Raw genomic sequence first — 20,123 nt, 5'->3', positions numbered from 1 at the left:
GAGCACTAATTAGGGTCCATTCACACATCTGTAGTGTATTGCGGATCCGCAATACACCCGGCAGGCACCCCCATAGAACTGCCTATTCTTGTCCGCAATTGCGGACAAGAATAGGACATGTTCTATTTTTATCTGGAGCCGTGGACCAGAAGATCAGAGGCGCGCTCCAGAAATGCGGATAGCACACTGTGTGCTGTCCGCATCCATTCTTGCCCCAATTTGCGGAACGGATGCGGACCCATTCTACGGACGTGTGAATGGACCCTTAGAGAAGCAGCCAAGAGTACCATGGTCACTCTGGAGGAGCTGCAGAGATCCACAGCTCAGGTGGGAGAATCTGTCCACAGGATAACTATTAGTTGTGTACTCCACAAATCTGGCCTTTATGGAAGAGTGGCAAGAAGAAAGCCATTTCTGAAAGCAAGCCATAAGAAATCATAGTTGCAGTTTGCCATAAGCCATGTGGAAGAAGGTGCTCTGGTCAGATGTGACCAAAATTAAATGTTTTAGCCTAAATGCAAAATGCTATGTGTGGCAGAAAACTAACACTGAACATCACCCTAAACACAACCATCCCCAGAGTAAAACGTGGTGGCAGGATTATGCTGTGGGGGTGCTTTTCTTCAGTAGTGACACGGAAGCTGGTCATAGTTGATGAGAAGATGGATGGAGCTAAATACAGGGCAATCCTGGAGAAAAACCTGGTAAAAGGCTGCAAAAAACTTGGGACTGGCGCATAAGTTCACCTTCCAGTAGGACAACGACCCTAAACATACAACCAGAGCTACAATGGAATGGTTTAGATCAAGGCATATTCATGTGTTAGAATGGCCCAGTCAAAGTCAAGACCTAAATCCCATTGAGAATCTGTGGCAAGGCTTGGAAATTGCTGTTCACAGACGCTCTCCATCCAATTTGACTGAGCTTGAGCTATTTTGCAAAGTAGAATGGGCAAAAATTTCAGCCTCTAGATGTGTAAAGCTGGTAGAGACATAGCCCAAAAGACATGCAGCTGAATGGGGGGACTGAATACAAATGCACGCTTTACAGATTTTTATTTTGAGCCAAAACCAGGTGCAGATCTCTCCATTATACCTTATGTCTGTGGAGGCTCCAATCCTGATTTTGATGGAAATCACTGACCGAACACTGACGTGTGAATGAGGCTTTATACACAGATCACTTTGAAAAGTGTCGCGTCTCACCAAATGTCACGAAATTTGAACAAATGTTACAGAACACGCCACAATCGACATGAATTGCAATTTTTTTAAGGCACACCACTGACGTATCTGATTTGATAAATGTCCTCCTTTGTCTTTTACCTAGTCCAAACCCATTTCCGGCTACAGAACAGCTGAGTGAAGGAGCCTGACACATCACACTGAACAGGAAGTTAGGAGAAGGGCTTAACCACACTGACTGAAGTGCAGGCAGATCGATGTGTGTGCACTGCTATAGGAGTCCCTGCCCTTGGTGCCCACAGCCACGTTCTCTCCCACTTTCCTGAGATCTATCATCTGCCTTGTTCATTCCCCTCCAGCTAACCCCATTTACCCACGGAGGCAGAGCTCGGCAGTGCCGAGAAGTTGTAAAGGACCTGTAAGGACCTGAGTGATGTCACCATATGGGAGGAGCTCCTGTGCTGTGTATGAGGCGTTTCCCTCTACAAGTTGTCAAATACTAGGAGTTGTAGTTATTTCCTTATACTATCTCCTTGTAATGTCCTCTGATATCACATAATAAGATGCTGAAAGTTGCAGTTCTCTCCTATTATATCCCTCACCATGTAAAGGCCACTGATGCCCCATAACAGTCTGGACATGCTGAGGTTGTAGTTCTCTTATCTTATACCCATCTCTCTATATTGTCTACTGAAGCCCCATAACAGTGAGGACATGCTGAGAGTTGTAGTTCTGTCCTTGTTTAATAAAAATAAATCTCCAGCAGCGCCTGACAACAGTCCATTTTTGTAGCATCTTCAGAGGATGCCACTGTATGACATCTGTCTGAAGCACGTCATTGGACAAAAGTCAACACAGCCTTAGACCCTTGAGTAATGACCATCACTAGAGGAAGATCTGATCGATTTCTGATAGATGGGTTTCAGTCAGAACAGGAATTTTCTCCATCACTGACTGTCACAACAAACCTCTGTTTAGGTTATATTTGTATATATTTTAGTGGGGAGGGCGATTTACCTTGGTAAATTTAGTATTCTGCAGACTACTACAACTCCACATGGTGGTAACCTAGCTTTCCCAGAGACCTGAAGGGCAGTGTATTACAGCTTCACATGAGTGCAACCAAATCTATTTGTACCATTAGTAACTAGGAGATTCCTTCCAACAAAACAGCTACACTCACAGAGAGGGGAAGAAGTAGACATGGCTGCCGCCTGAGTGAACAATACACTGCTTTTCTAGTTTACTTTTCACGGTCTGCAATTCTAATTTCTAACGAAACAAGAGCAAATTACAGACACCTAGGGAGATTAGGTTACCTTTTATTGGTTGTTCTTTTTTGCGTTTGGATTCTGGCTTTAGTTCCCTATTAATATCAGACTGACAGGAGTTCCTGCGCTGTTTTGCATTCGCCTTAGGGTGCCCTCACACAGGGCAGATTTTGCTGCAGGAAATTTCTGCCACTGAAAATCCGTTCCATTCACCTGAATAGGGCTTGTGTAAATCCATGTGCTTCCCACCAAAACAATGCCATTCAGAATGGAACAGGTTTTTAGTCACAAATTATGCTGTGTGTGAAGGCATCCAAATTGTGCAAAAAAAATAAAACTTGTTTTAATAAAAATTATAATTAATTGACAGTAGGCCAACTTCCATTACCCATGCCGATCAGATGACTGAAGTAGAATGCAAGATTTTTAGTACAAAAGGAAGTCTTCACCCATTTCAACTCCACTCACTGCAGAACAAAGACGGCTCCAACGTAGTTTCTGAAGATATTTTACCTGTCTTTTTCTTCTGAGCTCCCTCTGGCTTCCAAAATACAAGAGCAGTTTAAGTGACGGACACCAGCGTTTGAGCTCCAACTCCCACTTTAAAACATTGCAACTTCGTACAACAATCAAGTGCGGACCCCAGACTCCTGAACAAGAAAAACAAAATATTGGAATGGATATAGAGAAAAATCCAATACTTGCCAATAAAACTAAATAGGATTTGTTCCTCACCTTCGCTGCTAGCCAGATGTGCCAACAGAGCAATAACCTGGACATTTTTGCCAAGTCCTCCTTCATCTGCCAGAACCCCATTAAGATTTTTTTTGTACTGTCGTGCCAACCAGTCGAATCCAATCATCTGATAATCACGAAGCTTGCCATGAAGTAATGGTGGTGGACAGGTTTTTACCTGCGCATACATTTAAGAACAGAGAAGTAGTTCATGTATTTTGCCCTGTTTCTGCTGAACACTGCATAAAGGGTTTGACTACTGAAGAAAATAAAGTACTCACTGTTCCAGAGATGCGCGAGCTGCCACGAGGCAGTAAAAGTTCTGCTGCGGCAGCCACCTCTGCAATGTCACGATTGGGTTTTCTTGCACCCATTTGGGCGGCACTACCCCCATCCACAGTCAGAAGAGTGTCAATAAGAACTACCGACCTCTGGGTGAAATCTGAGTTTGTGTCACAATCTAAACAAAGATGGAAAAACATGTTTTTTTTGTTCTGTTAAAATGATTATTTCTTTATTTTCTGTGTCAGTAACTTAAAGGGGTTCTCCAGGAAGAGATATTGATGGCTTATGCTCAGATCGGCAGGGGTCCCAGGAGTCTTAAAAGAGGACAGCGCTCAGTGAGTGCTGCAACCTTCTTCTTAGGCCCGTGGCATCACTGTACATTGGACACGTGGCCTACTTTGAGTCAATGGGGCTGAGCTGCAGTAGCGATGTACAGCGCTGTCCTTGGCAAGCTGTGGCACTCACCAGAGCTCCAGTGAGCATCGCAGCTCTCTATAATAGCTCATCATCAGGAGTGCCGGGACTCGGACCTCCGCCAACGTGATAATGATGACCTATCCTGAGGACAGGTCATCATTATCATTTCCCGGATAATCCCTTTAAGTGAACACAAATTTAGCGTATATATTGCACTACTGAAAAGCTTGGACACTATGTACAGTGCATTACATAAAAGCAAAATCAATTGCAACAAAATGATTTCCAATTTAACTATTGAATGCAAAACTTCTCACATGTTAGGCTACATTCACACTGGCGTTTTGGCTTTCCGTTTGCGAGATCTGTTCAGGGCTCTCACAAGCGGTCCAAAACGGATCAGTTTGCCTCCGTTCCGTCTCCATTCCGCTTTGGAGGCCGACACCAAAACACTGCTTGCACGAAACTGAGCCAAAGAGATCCTTGGCTTCCAAGACTGAACAGAGGGAGGCACACTGGCATCCGGTCAGAAGCTTCTCAATATACGTCTGTGCATTCTACTGAGCGCAGTCCAGCATTTTCATCAGGGGCTCTGTCACCAGTTTATCCTGCCTTTGGATAGGGCAGCATAAAACCAGTGACAGATTCAGCATCATACTCAATAGTCCTATGGTATGTATTTCTGATAGGCAGAAGGTCTGCCATATTTTAGTGGGCGAGAGAGAATATCAGCGTGTATGCTTCCATCCAGTCCCTTGGAAAACAACTCTCCAGTTACTGAATAAATGCAGTTATTTTATCCTCAATTAATGCCAGGGACAGTATGGACAAGAACAACCCTGGAGTAAGGATGAGGATTTGTACATGAATTCAACATTTTCCACAATTACAAAATAAGATCATTCTGAGACAGTGACAATGCTCGGGGAATAATACAATTAACCATGAAGTCTGCAGCTTGTAAAGGGGTTCTCCGAGAATAATGACTTTTTACCAAGTGCCCGCAGACTGCCTCCATCAATAGAAGATACATACTTACCTGCTCCTCACCACCTCCGCTGTGTAGGTATGAATCTTCTATTGGTGGAGGCAGGCTGCGGGCACTTGGTAAAAACTCATTATTCCCAGATAACCCCTTTAAAAGGGCATCTGACAGCAGATTTGCACCTATGACACTGGCTGACCTGTTGCATGTGCAGTCGGCAGCTGAAGACATCTGTGTTGGTCCCATGTTCATACGTGAGGAACAACACAGGTGCCGCCAGCCGCCAAGTGCACATGCAACAGGTCAGTCACTTTCATAAAGCACATATATGATAACAGATGCCCTTTAAAAGTACTGCTAAAGTAACATGCATGCTCCCTAAAGTGGGTCAGAAATCCCAGCGCCGTACAGCTATGGCGCTGTGTACACCCGGTCCCTGAGCAAAATCTGCATGGCAGGCATCCATCTTTCCTACGGGCACAGGGAGGATTTTCCGCCCCCCTGCAGCCCTGATTGCTGCCATTGGCCGGTTTCTGCAGACCGGCCAATCGCAGCTCCGGATGCTTTTTTAACCATTCATGGAGCTGTGGGGGGGGGGGGGGGGGGGGGTTGTACAGGGGTGACTGGTACTGAACTAGTCAGCACCTGTTTCCCCAGCGGTCAGGCAGGGGACACCCGTGTTTGGCGTCCCCTGCCAGTGCTGCAATTGGCTGGAACAACGCTCCAGCCAATGGCAGCGCTATAGCAGCACAGGAAAGGGCTGAACCTCTCTGCAGGCAGCCATTCTAGCTGGTGACTGATTGCAGAGAGATTTTGTCCTTCTCTGTGCTGCTTGCTGGGACTTGTGGTGCCTCACCACTGCGATTTGACCTTGTGCTGCTGAAAGAAGAACATCTGCAATTGCTGCTCTGATTTTCTTTTTCATTTTCAGCAGTTCCAGATGCCTAAACCACCTTCCATCCCTGTCCCTTCCTTATACTAGTTTTTGCACGCATTGCTTGACCTGTGTGCGTGCTGCACAGCACAGATCAGTAGTGTGCTCGTTTACATCCGCACATTTTTGTGGGTTTTTGTAAAAAAAAAAAAATTGTGTGAAAAAAGATTGTGCGTACATTTTGCAACCACTGAGCACCAATCAGTAGTGTCCATTACTGATCACGTCTGCTCAGTTTGCACTGCAAGTTTTTTTTTGGTGCAGAAAAAACTTTTTTTGTATAGAAAAGACCTTTTGTTTGACAATTTTTTTCTCCTTTTTTTTTCTCCTAAATTTTATTAAATAGGCCAAAAAGATAAAAGAGCCAAAGATAATAAAAGTGAAAAGATAATAAAAGTCGCAGTTATTAGAAGACAATTCTTTGTGGAACAAACACCTCAAAATACCCAAAGACCAAAATATCCAAAGGCTTGTTCACACACAGAATGTTTGCTGCAAATTTCCAACGGCAACATTCAGATGCAAGACAAATACAAAATCCACAGGCTTTCAGGCTAGTTCTGCAGCACATTGATTCTGCTTTGTATTAAAATAAGGAAGGGAAAAGCAAAATCAAGCATGCTCTTCTGCATTTCAGTAAAACCCTGAAATACTGAGGGCAACAAAAGAATTTCATGTAAACGTGTACAAAAGGTTTTCAAGTATTTTATTTGGAAAAACAACACACACCTTTGGGCTTTAAAACTGTCCTTACGGCAGCTGGATCCTGAAAAAAGAAATAACAAATCATGGTCACTACTAGGATTTATATGGTGGTCTGACTAGCTAGATTATGGATCACATTAACTTATAAACAGCAAAACAGCTAAAACAATTTTAGAAATGCACCCCATGAAAAAGTGCCCACTTCTACATTTCTCTCTCACTTGTAAGCATAAAAACAGGGCCAGGGTTCGTACTATATAACAACAACAACAAATTATAAAGCCTAGTTCGTTTTTTTTGGTTATGTGAGCTTTTTCTTTGATGGAGACCTTGAGCATTAAGATAAGACAGTATGCTTTGTTACTTACCAAGCCTTGATTCACTTTAACTTGTGGCTCTGCCTCTTTAAGTTCCTGGCCTGAAAACAAAGATGGATAAAACTGTAATTGATAGTTTCCTTCCATCAATATTGTAAGTAACAGTCTTATATAAAAAGAAAATTGAAGGCACTGTAAACGTTAGAACTGATACATACAGCATGCACACCTTGTAGAGGATAATTACCAATAACGAGGTCACAGGACTGACCTGTTAATGGGGCACAGGTTAGGACCATTGGGGTTGTTGGCTCTTAGGCAGGACAACCCCTGTAAATGGCCACCTATATAAGTCCAGCATTCTCTGCAAATTTCTTAGTATATCTTTATAGGATTCAGATCTTTAGCAGCTCAGTCTTTCCAGGGTTCTTTATGTTGAAATAACAACTCTCTTAGATTTGGTGGAAGTCTTAAGACGTCCAGAATTATGTATTTTAAGTTTTTTTTAAACCTTGTATTTCCATCTCTTGTGGAATGTCTCTGGTCTGGACCAGACAACCGCTTTAAGATATCGGATTTTTCACTCCATAAGACGCACTTTCCCCCCCTCCCCCAAAAGTGGGGGGAAAATGCCCCTGCGTCTTATGGGGCGAATGCTGCCATTTTACAGCGCAGTCTGCAATGCTACAGCATCGCAGACTGCGATGTATCAACTGGAGGGGAGAGGGAGGAGGAGGGGCCGGTGTCATGCAAATGCGGCGGGGCCGGTGTCATGCAAATGCGGCGGGGCCGGTGTCATGCAAATGCGGCGGGGCCGGTGTCATGCAAATGCGGCGGGGCCGGTGCGGTCACTGCACTCCGGCCCCGCCGCTCACTCACTGCTTTATTGTTTAAACCTTTTATAATAAAAACTTCAATTGAAGCTCCGATCCCCAGCCCCATCTGTACTACTTACTAAATGTCCTTAGCAGGCAGAGAAGGGCGGGCGGGCGGAACTCACTGACGTCACGTGCCTGCGCCGCCTACTTCATTCATAAAGTAGGCGGCGCAGGCACGTGACGTCAGTGAGTTACGGCCAGCCGCCCGCCCTGCTCTGCCAGCTACAGGACATTTAGTAAGTAGTACAGATGGGGTGGGGGATCGGAACGTCAATTAAAGTTATTTTTATAAAAGGTTTAAGCAATAAAGCAGTGAGTGAGTGGCGGGGCCGGTGTCATGCAAATGCAGCGGGGCCGGTGCGGTCACAGTACTCCGGCCCCGCCACTCACTCACGCATTTGCATGACACCGGCCCCTCCTCCCTCCCCCCTCCTACAGGTTTAGCTATGGTATATTAGGGCATCTGTGGATGCCACTATTATAGGGTGGGGGATCTGTGGGTGACACATATATAACAGTGCAATCCACAGATCCCCCCCCCATAACAGTGCCATCCACAGATCCCCCCCATAACAGTGCCATCCACAGATCCCCTCCATAACAGTGCCATCCACAGATCCCCTCCATAACAGTGCCATCCACAGATCCCCTCCATAACAGTGCCATCCACAGATCCCCTCCATAACAGTGCCATCCACAGATCCCCTCCATAACAGTGCATCATCCACAGATCCCCCATATTAGTGTCATTCGTTCAAAACCCACCAAAAGCACACCTTTTGGTAAAAAAATATATTTTTTCTCATTTTCCTCCTCAAAAACCTAGGTGTGACTTATGGGCCGGTGCGTCTTATAGGGCGAAAAATACGGTATATAAAGAAACAATCACCCAAAACTGCACTGAAAAGTGGTCTTGGCAAAGAAGATTACCAGTATGCATACTATATGGTAGAACTGAAAATCTGTCACTGTAAATCTGGTTTGGATAAGGAAGTGGTCTTTATATTATGTAATGAGGGAACTTTCATGCACAGACATTGCATTCAATTACCTTTTTGTGTTTTATGTGGTACATGGAAGACTTTCCTCCTCTTCTGCTGCAGCTGCACCTGTAGTTTTATCTCCACTACCTGATCGTAAATTAGCAAAAAAAAAAAAGGGTTAATTTAATTTAATTTTTTTTATTTGAGCAACAACTTGTGTTTACATTCTTATTTCAATTATCCAGAAAGTCATTGGACAGCAAGACCACCCATAACTACATAGCTTCCTTGGCTCAATTCTTTTTCCAATAATGCAGTTTGTTCACACAACACTATGCCAGTACTAGAATAATGTGTCCAGGTAGAAGTGTGGATCTTGGCGGAATAAGCTTAACACACCGGGCAAAAGGCAATTTATGAAGCAACCATTACTCTTATAATTTCACACTGGCGTTTTGGCTTTCCGTTTCCGAGATCCGTTCACGGCTCTCACAAGCGGTCCAAAGCGGATCAGTTTTGCCCTAATGCATTCTGAATGGGAAAGGATCCGCTAAGAATGCATCAGTTTGCCTCAGTTCCGTCTCCATTCCGCTCTGGAGGCGGACACCAAAACGCTGCATGCAGTGTTTTGCTGTCAGTCTGACGAAACTGAGCCAAATGGATCCATCCTGGCACACAATTTAGGTCAATGGGGATGGATCCGTTTTCTCTGACACAATCTGGTACAATAGAAAACGGATCCGTCCTCCATTGACTTTCAATGATGTTCAAGACGGATCAGTCTTGGATATGTTACAGATAATACAAACGGATCCGTTCTGAACGGATGCAGACTGTTGTATTATCTGAATGCATCCGTCTGTGCAGATCCATGACGGATCCGCACCAAATGAGAGTGTGAAAGTAGCCTTACCTGCTGCATATTTGACCAGAAGTGCTGGATCTCTTGTGCCGCAAGCCAAGCTATGCGTCTCAGTTTGTCTTCACCTTCTTTCTTGACCCTGGCATCATTCTGTTCTTTCTCAATTAAACGTCTTGCTGCTGTCCTTGCCATCTACAAATAGTCATCCATTATCTTAAAGTTAATACTCCATCCAAAGAATACACGAGCAACACATGAAATACGAACTCTAAGAATGGTGTGCTGCCATGCATGGCACTACAAAACGTTAGTGGCAGCTTCTAAGACGTTTTAACACCACATATCAGCCCTACTTCCAGTGACTACACTGGGAAAATCAACCAACATGTACACCCAACATATAGCCACAACATATGCATCCGTTTGTCATACAGCTACATACATTGCTTATTGGTTTGAACACATGCTGCGTGCACAGCAAAGGTTGACCAAGTTGTATGTATTTCATTATACCAAAGAAATTCCTTCATGAGACCTCAATGTCCTCGAACAGATTTACTCCAATTGTATATTGTAATTTACAAGGATATGTATGAAGCTTTTCCATTAATAGCATAATTATATTAAAATGGAGTCTGTCAGCTCCCAAGTCACTTCCAAAGTAAGCATGTGGCATGCGCCTATATAGAAACACACCTTTCTTTCTAAAATCTGTCCCCGAAATAATGAGAAACCATTATTTTTATCTGATATACAACTATATTTCCAAAAATTTTAGTTTCTCTAGCAACCACTAAGTCTGATCAATGCGTAAGAATTGAAAATCTTAGGCCAGAGACTGGGAGTATGAGGGTATCATCATGTACAAGACTGCAAATGCTTCTGTTCTCATATGCTTGCAGTACCTTCTTAGCGCTGGCAATTTTCCACATTCTTTCTTGGGCAAAGTCTGCAGCCATCCACTGCATCTCCTCCAACAAGTAATCCCAGTGGGACCTGGCTCTTGAAGGTTCCATTAGTTTTGGTAGTCTTCTCAAGGACCACAGGCCTTCCTTTCGTAGCTCTGTTATTCGCTGGTCGATATGGCTTTCCTGTAACACAAAGATACACCAGTCATCATTATCACTAGTGACCACTGACATGCTATAGCTATGTGAGTCCAGTTATTAGGAGGTATGGGTTCCTAGATGATTACAGTATTAAAACTAAATCTTCATAAAATGACAATATGGATGATACATCAGTGGAAGCAGCTCATTTTATAAATTTTTACATTGTGATCCTGTCGACATATATTCTCAGTGGTCAGAAAACTAGTTGCAACATTGGGCAGCACGGTGGCTCAGTGGTTAGCACTGGTGCCTTGCAGTGCTGGGGTCCTAGGTTTGAATCCGACCAAAGACAACATCTGCATGGAGTTTGTATGTTCTCCCTGTCTTTGTATGGGTTTCCTCCCACACTTCAAAGACATACTGATAGGGACCTTAGATTGTGAGCCCCATTGGGGACAGTTGGATGCTAATGTCTGTAAAGTGCTGCGGAATATAGTAACGCTATAGAAGAAGTGCGTAAAATAAATAAAATAAATCTTGACAAATACTGTTAATTATCATCTGCATGATGGTGTTTGCTTACCACAAACATCATATTCTCTATATTGTGCCACACAAATCATAGAATAGCACGTTCTCACAATGCAGTAATATGCAATAGTGAACACTGCTGCATTTACCTGTTCCAGGGGTTTGGACACTTCTTGCTGATTATCCTCTGTAATTAGTACTAACGAGTCCTGAACTCCGGAATGCAAAGGGGACTTTGATGAGGAAGGGGAGAGTACTCTGCTGGCCCCTGGAGACAAAATCCCCTTGGGTGAGCCATGTACAGGAGGGGGAACAGAGTCTGGAAGGCAGGCTGGAGTAGGAGGTGACGAGGGAGTGAGAATTGTGGATTGCCCAGCGTCAGAGCCTAGTTTTGATGAAGAAACCTGTGGCACGAACATGAAGCAAGATAAAATAAATCAATACAATTATACAGAAACGCAATAAAATAACTTCTGCAGGATCAAGGAGATTGTCCATGATTTTATTAATGTTATATTACACATTCTTATATTATATTTTGCTATATTCTTTTAAAGGGGTATTCCAGTAGAAAAAAAAAAAAAGTCTCATTGCTATCAAATGGTTAAAAAAACAACACAAGCATATACTCAGTGGTGGGGGATCCACAAGGTGATATTCTGAAGGTGCCGGAGTTTCCGCTGCGTTCCACTGCCTGATGTAGATGACTGCTGGGAGTGCTGCTGAGGCAGGTCATTGCTGCAGCCAGTGACTGGATGAGTGGCGCAGTCAGTCAGTTAAAGGCTAAATTCTTTTTATGATTGCATTTTACTCATTTTGGGCTAAAAATCATTTTTTCAATTGGTCTTTATTAAAAATATTGAGCCATTCTGTTACAAAGGGTTAACAGTTTTTCTAGCTGTGGGACTGAAACTTTTTATTTTCACGTTGTGCCAGTCATCTAATAAAACTCTCTAAATTACTAAAAGGTCAAAAACACTTATTTAAAGTATTACACAGACGGATTGAACAACTGGGGAATGACAAGTTGAATATATGCTCATTTATTTATCTTTTTTTACCGTGGGATGGTCATTAGACTATTTTTTTTTTTTTTCCCCACACTGGAATACCTCTTTTAAGGGAACCTATCATGTTGAACATTGTGCCTGAGCTGCTAGCATCATGTTATAGAGCAGAAGGAGCTGAGCAGACTGACAGTTTTATATATAGCTTTTGTTCCCAAGTCAAGGAGGCGGTCCTATCAGTGATTGACAGCTGTCAATCACCAATAGGACCGCATCCTTGACATGGGAACAGGAGTATAAATGAGTCTTTTCGCATAAAACTATATAATCAATCTAGTGACAGGTTTCCTCTGTATATATTTTTTAAAGTGTATTCACTATAGCAACTTTCCCGTCATTACAATCAATATGCCTCAAAAACGAGTTTGTCACAGCTTTCCACATACCAAACTTTTACATACCAACTGAGAGGGCGTTTTCAGGGATGATGACTGACCCAACAGCTTTTCCAGGGGCTGCTGGGAATTTTGGCTTTGAGCAGATTGCAGGCTTGGCGTGCCAAAAGCCTGAGGCTTCCCTTTCATGGGATCCGAGTGTGGCTGCTGTGTTAGATGAGCTGTGGTGGGAGCAGTGGAGACAGGCGCTCTAGGAGCTCCAGTTCTGCTCGGCGATTGCAAGCTGGCATTGTTTGGCACCAGAGAAACCTTTGCTGCTTGATTTTGTTTGTTGCCAAGTGAAGACGACTGGTGCGAGGGCAGCATCCCAAATGTAGAGCAGAAGGAGCCTATATACGGGGGAACACACAACCATGAACACGTGTTCGGATAACTGTGCCTTATCTCACACTTAAGGACAAGAACAGGAGATGTTCAAACACCACAAAGAAAGCAAAGGATACAAGTGCAGGCAGTTTTACATTTTATACTTCAACTTTTAATCTATCTGAAATGACAATGTGCAAATAGACCTCCATATGTATTGTCCATCTTGTATGTCACTGAGAGGGTCCAACAGAGAGGAAGGAGCAAGAACTGCATATGGAGTACTAGCCTGTAGTTCAAAGTCCCCCCTACCACTGGTCTCACAGTCCTGACATATGGCCTGATGTGGGCCATAACTAGCAGGGATTAATATATATATATTACACAGTACAGTTCAAAAGTTTGGACACACCTTCTCATTCAAAGAGTTTTCTTTATTTTCATGACTATGAAAATTGTAGATTCACGCTGAAGTCATCAAAACTATGAATTAACACATGTGGAATTATATACATAACAAACAAGTGTGAAACAACTGAAAATATGTCATATTCTAGGTTCTTCAAAGTAGCCACCTTTTGCTTTGATTACTGCTTTGCACACTCTTGGCATTCTCTTGATGAGCTCCAAGAGGTAGTCCCCTGAAATGGTTTGCACTTCACAGGTGTGCCCTGTCAGGTTTAATAAGTGGGATTTCTTGCCTTATAAATGGGGTTGGGACCATCAGTTGCGTTGAGGAGAAGTCAGGTGGATACACAGCTGATAGTCCTACTGAATAGACTGTTAGAATTTGTATTATTGCAAGAAAAAAGCAGCTAAGTAAAGAAAAACGAGTGGCCATCATTACTTTAAGAAATGAAGGTCAGTCAGTCAGCCAAAAAATTGGGAAAACTTTGAAAGTAAGGGCTATTTGACAATGAAGGAGAGTGATGGGGTGCTGCGCCAGATGACCTGGCCTCCACAGTCACCGGACCTGAACCCAATCGAGATGGTTTGGGGTGAGCTGGACCGCAGAGTGAAGGCAAAAGGGCCAACAAGTGCTAAGTATCTCTGGGAACTCCTTCAAGACTGTTGGAAGACCATTTCAGGGGACTACCTCTTGAAGCTCATCAAGAGAATGCCAAGAGTGTGCAAAGCAGTAATCAAAGCAAAAGGTGGTTACTTTGAAGAACCTAGAATATGACATTTTCAGTTGTTTCACACTTGTTTCTTAGGTATATAATTCCACATGTGTTAATTCATAGTTTTGATGCCTTCATAGTCATGAAAATAAAGAAAACTCTTTGAATGAGAAGGTGTGTCCAAACTTTTGGTCTGTACTGTATATAATAGAATATGTTCACAACCGTCTGCAAATTGCGGATCTGCAAAACACCGATACCGGCCGTGTGCATTCCACATTTTGCGGATCGGAACATCCTGCCCTCTGTAAGAAATGCCTATTCTTGTGTGCAACACAGACAAGAATAGGACATGATCTGTCTTTTTTGCGGACCGCAGAACGGACATAAGGATGCGGACAGAACGCAAAGCGCTGTCTGTATCTTTTGTGGCCCAGTTGCAATGAATGGGTCCCACATCCCATCCACTAAAGCAGACCACAACTACAGTCGTGTGCATTGAATGTGATTGAATCCCCGGTCTATGTGACTGGAGATGATTAGAATGCAGATATGAGATCATTAAATTTGAGAAATAATTCTATTAAGTACTCAGGGTGTGACACATCTGCAATATAAGTGCATTGCAGATGTGGCACACCCCGAGTACTTATTAGAATTATTTCCCCATATTTGGTGAGCCATCGACCCATCAACAATGAGACTCATACAACTTGAGACAAGTATCCAAATGTAAAAATAATTTGGAGACTTTAACCCACACAATACATGAGAATTTAATTGTACTGCTTATTAATAACCCTCAGAGTAATTCTACTATTCCTGGAGAAGGAAATGTTATATGTACATCTACATATAGTACATCTAGTATCCAATCAAAGAAGAAGAGTATTGCCCATAGAAAACAAAAAACATTTTTTACAGAGAGTTAGGAAACAAAAAAAAAAACTGTACTTTCTTTGATATACAGTGCCTTGCCAAAGTATTCACCGCCCTTGACTTTTTTTGTATTTTGGTGCCTCACAACCTGGAATTAACATGAATTGTTTGAGGATTTGCATCATTTAATTTACAGAACATGGCCACAACTTTGAAGATTTTTTTTTTATTGTGAAGCAAACAACAAATAGGACAAAATAACAGAAAAAGTAAATGTGCATAACTATTCACCCCCCTAAAGTCAATACTTTGTAGAGCCACCTTTTGCGGCAATCACAGTTCCAAGTCGCTTTGGATAAGTCTCTCTTGAGCTTGCCACATCTTACCACTGGGATTTTTTTCTCATTCCTCCTTGCAAAACTACTCCAGCTCCTTCAAGTTGGATGGTTTGCGCTTGTGAACAGCAATCTTTAAGTCTGACCACAGATTTTCTATTAGATTGAGATCTGGGCTTTGACTAGGCCATTCCAACACATTTACATGTTTCCCCCTTAAACCACTCAAGTGTTGCTTTAGCAGTGTGTTTGGGGTCATTTTCCTGCTGGAAGGTGAACCTCCGTCCTAGCCTTAAATCACACAGGTTTTGCTCAAGAATATCCCTGTATTTAGCACCATCCATCTTTCCCTCAACTCTGACCAGTTTCCCAGTCCCAGCTGCAGAAAACATCCTTATAGCATGATGCCGCCACCACCATGTTTCACTGTGGGGATGGTGTTCTTTGGGTGATGTGATGTGTTCGGTTTGTGCCAGACATAGCGTTTTCTTTGATGGCCGAAAAGTTACATTTTAGTCTCATCAGACCAGAGCACCTTCCTCCATACATTTTGGGAGTCTCCCACATGCCTTTTCGCAAACTCACAACGTGCCTTTTTGTTTTTAGCTGGAAGTGATGGCTTTCTTCTGGCCGCTCTGCCATAAAGCCCAACTCTATGGAGCGTACAGCTTATTGTCGTCTTATGTACAGATACTCCAGTCTCTGCTGTGGAACTCTGCAGCTCTTCCAGGGTTACCTCAGGTCTCTGTGATGCCTCTCTGATTAATGCCCTCCTTGCCCGGTCCGTGAGTTTTGGTGGGCGACCATCTCTTGGCAGGTTTGCTGTTGTGCCATGTTCTTTCCATTTGCTTATGATAGATTTGATGGTGCTCCTGGGGACTTGTACTTCTCAACAACATTGTCCCTTACTTGTTTGGAGAGTTCCTTGGTCTTCATGGCAGTGTTTGGTTAATGATGCCTCTTGCTTAGGTGTTGCAGCCTCTGGGGCCTTTCATAAAAGGTGTGTATATGTAATGACAGATCATGTGACACTTAGATTGCACACAGGTGGACATCATTTCACTAATGATGCGACTTCTGAAGGTAATTGGTTGCACCAGATCTTTTTATGGGCTTCCTATCGTGAATACATACGCACATGCCAATTTCCGTTTTGTATTTCTAAACAATAGTTTTATTCATTTTTTTTCTCATTTCACTTCACCAAATTAACCACTTCACATCTGGGCCATTTGCCCCCTTCCTGACCAGGCCTATTTTTGCAAATCTGACACATCTCGCTTTATGTGGTAATAACTTTGGAACGCTTTTACTTATCCAAGCCATTCAGAGACTGTTTTCTCGTGACAAATTGTACGTCATGATAATCATAAATTTGAGTCAATATATTTCACCTATATTTATGAAAAAAATCCCAAATTTACCAAAAATTTAGAAAGATTAGCAATATTCAAAATTTCTATTTCTCTGCTTTTAAAACAGAAAGTGATACCTCATAAAATATGTATTACTTAACATTCCCCATATATCTACTTTATGTTGGCATCATTTTGGAAATGTAATTTTATTTTTTTAGGACGTTAGAAGTAGAGTTGTTGCGATACCAAATTTTTGATTCGGTTTCGATACCATGAAAAAGTATTGCGATACTCGATACCATTCGATACCACGCGAAAAAAATAAACAAAAAAAGCCACGTGCATTCCTCATTTTTAAAAATGGCGAATCGCGCAGTTTTTATTTTATTTTTTCTGTTCCGGCATTCACCACCTAGATTTTTTTTTTATATTTTAATAGTTTGGACTTTTCTGACGTGGCGATGTAATATGTTTATTTATATATTTTATATGTGAAATTGGGAAAAGGGGGGTGATTTATACTTCATATTTTAGTGTTTTTTTTTTTTTCACTTTTTATTTAATAACTATTTCCCCCCTTAGGGGCTAGAACCTGGGATCTTTCATCCCTTTTCCTATTCACCCTGATAGATCTCTATCAGGGTGAATAGGACTCCACACTGTCCCTGCTGCTCTGTGCTTTGTGCACACAGCATCAGGGATGTTACCATGGCAACCAGGGCTTCTGTAGCGTCCTGGCTGCCATGGTAACCGATCGGAGCCCCAGGCTTACACAGCTGGGGCTCCGATCAGAAGCTGCCACTGCACCACCAATGAGGGGGAGTGGAGAGGTCCCTGTGGCCACTGCCACCAATGATTTTAATACTGGAGGGTTGAGAGGGGCCGGCGCACTGTGCCACCAATGATTTTAATGGGATGGGGGGATTGAGGGGGGGGGGCACACTGCACCACCAATGATTTTACCCCTTTATACAGGAGGCGGGTACTAGCAGATCAGCGGCAGTTAACTGCCGCTGATCGCAGCTCCCTGTCAGGGGCAGGGTGCCGGCAATGCGATTCTGCTGCCGGCACCCGCCTCCTGTATGTGTTAAAGACTGACTACTGTATATGAGTCCAGACTTTCACTATTAGGCCACACAGAGCGGCGCCCAGCGATGTCTCAGCACTCACCATTTAGTCCTGGGCGCCGCTCCGTTCGCCCGCAGTGCCCCATTACTGTCTCCTCTCCTGCTCCACATGCTGCTGATTACTATCGGAGCGATGGGAGGAGACATCAGCTTCACTAGTGGGCGTTCCTTCTCCCTGGCTGTAGCGCTGTCCAATCGCAGCGCAGGGAAAAGGAACGCCCACTAGTGAAGCTGATGTCTCCTCCCATCGCTCCGATAGTAATCCTATCATTGGGGGCGCAGTGCGCCCGCCCCTCCTCCGCCCCTCTCTTCTCATTGCCGCCCCTCCTCCACCCCCTCTCTTCTCATTGCCGCCCCTCCTCCGCCCCTCTCTTCTCATTGCCGCCCCTCCTCCGCCCCTCTCTTCTCATTGGTGGCAGCGGCAGCAGCACAGGGGGAGGGAGGACAGCTTCCTTCTCCCCGTGCTGCTGAGAGAGAACATGAGCGCGCCGATAGCAGCGCGCTCATGTTCAGAGATACTAGACTGCGCAGAAGCGCAGCCCAGTATCGAAAAAACGGAAATCCCGGTATCGTATCGATACCGGGACAAAAGTATCGATTGGGTATCGAAATTTCGATACCCGCAACAACCCTAGTTAGAAGGCTTAGGCTACTTTCACACTAGCGTTCGGGTGTCCGCTCATGCGCACCGTTTGAAGGGGCTCACGAGCGGCCCCGAACGCATCCGTCTGGCCCCAATGCATTCTCAGTGGAGGCGGATCCACTGAGAATGCATCCGCCTGCCAGCGTTCAGCCTCCGCTCCGCTCAGTGAGCGGACACCTGAACGCTGCTTGCAGCGTTCGGGTGTCCGCCTGGCCGTGCGGATCCGTCCACACTTACAATGTAAGTCAATGGGGACAGATCCGCTTGAAGATGACGAAGATTGAGCCATATTGTGTCATCTTCAAGCGGATCCGTCCCCATTGACTTTCAATGTAAAGTCTGAACGGATCCGCTCAGACAACTTTCACACTTAGAAAATTTTCTAAGTTTTAATGCAGACGCATCCGTTCTGAACGGATGCGAACGTCTGCATTATCGGAGCGGATCCGTCTGATGAAACATCAGACGGATCCGCTCCGAACGGTAGTGTGAAAGTAGCCTTAGAGGTTTCAAAGCAATTCTTTAAATTTAAGAAAATTGCCAAAACCCACTTTTTAAGGACTAGTTCGGGTCTGAATTCACTTTGTGGGGCTTACATAGTGGATACCCCCATAAATGACCCCATTATAGAAACTACACCCCTCAAGTTACTTAAAACTGATTTTACAAACTTTGTTAACCCTTTAGGCGTTCCACAAGTATTAAAGAAAAATAGAGATCAAATTAAAAAATTTCACTTTTTTGGCAGATTTTCCATTTTAATCCAATTTTTTCTTTAACACATCGAAAGTTAACAGCCAAACAAAACTCAATATTTATTACACAGGTTCTGCGGTTTACAGAAAAACCCCACGTGGTCATAAACTGCTGTATGGGCACACGGCAGGGCGCAGAAGAAAAGGAGCGCCACATGGTTTTTAGATGCCATGTCCCATTTGAAGCCCCCCGATACACCCTTACAGTAGAAACTCTCCAAAAGTGACCCCATTTTGGAAACTAGGGGATAAGGTGCCAATTTTATTGGTACTATTTTTGGGTACATATTATTTTTTGATCATTCATTATAACACTTTATGGGGCAAGGTGACCAAAAAATTGGTTGTTTTAGCACAGTTTTTATTTATTTATTTTTACAGCATCCACCTGAGGGGTTCAGTCAAGTGACATTTTTATAGAGCAGATCGTTACGGACGTGGCGATACACAATATGTATACTTTTTATTATTTAAGTTTTACACAATAATAGCATTTTTGAAACAAAAAACTGATGTTTTAATGTGTCCATGTTCTGATAGTTTTTTTTACTTTTTAAATGATTTTCTTATGTAGGGGCTCTTTTTTTGCGGGATGAGGTGACGGTTTTATTGGTACCATTTTGTGGGACATACACCTTTTTGATCACTTGGTGTCGCACTTTTTGTGATGTAAGGTGACAAAAATGGCTTTTTTTGGACAGTTTATATTTTTTATGGTGTTTATTGGACTGGGTGGATCAGGTGATATATTTATAGAGCCGACTGTCACGGACGTGGCAATACCAAATATGTCTATTTTATTATTTTTTTTTCTATTTTTAACATTTTTTTTTTATTCCTTACATGGGGATTTTTGTTTACATGTGAAGCCTTTTTTTTTATTTTACACTTTGTATCCCTCTTAAAGGGACACTGACAGGCCCAAAAAGCATATTTAGGTATATATATATATATATATATATATATATATATATATATATGACAGTACAGGTCTTATA

At 43.2% G+C, this 20,123-nt stretch overlaps 1 protein-coding gene and 1 non-coding gene across 5 annotated transcripts in view; both read right to left on the bottom strand.

Annotated features, from left to right (window-relative positions):
- Positions 1-20,123, bottom strand: part of LOC120988660 (E1A-binding protein p400-like) — a 160,283-nt gene that overhangs the window by 106,469 nt on the left and 33,691 nt on the right. For all 4 annotated transcript variants that reach the window (XM_040416264.1, XM_040416265.1, XM_040416266.1 and 1 more), the window contains exons 5-14: positions 12,608-12,930; positions 11,289-11,543; positions 10,462-10,647; positions 9,608-9,748; positions 8,763-8,841; positions 6,885-6,934; positions 6,541-6,577; positions 3,472-3,650; positions 3,191-3,368; positions 2,969-3,105 (exon numbers count right to left, since the gene is read on the bottom strand). In XM_040416264.1, the coding sequence (XP_040272198.1) occupies positions 2,969-3,105; positions 3,191-3,368; positions 3,472-3,650; positions 6,541-6,577; positions 6,885-6,934; positions 8,763-8,841; positions 9,608-9,748; positions 10,462-10,647; positions 11,289-11,543; positions 12,608-12,930 (1,565 nt within the window). The remainder of the gene's footprint in view (positions 1-2,968; positions 3,106-3,190; positions 3,369-3,471; positions 3,651-6,540; positions 6,578-6,884; positions 6,935-8,762; positions 8,842-9,607; positions 9,749-10,461; positions 10,648-11,288; positions 11,544-12,607; positions 12,931-20,123) is intronic.
- LOC120992662 lies at positions 4,625-4,751 on the bottom strand. The gene has a single exon (XR_005777057.1). It is a non-coding gene; the product is annotated as a small nucleolar RNA SNORA49 (small nucleolar RNA).

This window comes from Bufo bufo, chromosome 2, assembly GCF_905171765.1.
Source record: "Bufo bufo chromosome 2, aBufBuf1.1, whole genome shotgun sequence".
Taxonomy (NCBI): Eukaryota; Metazoa; Chordata; class Amphibia; order Anura; family Bufonidae; genus Bufo; species Bufo bufo.
The sequence above is the reverse complement of the archived record's forward strand: the minus strand, read 5'-3'. Positions and strand labels throughout refer to the sequence as shown.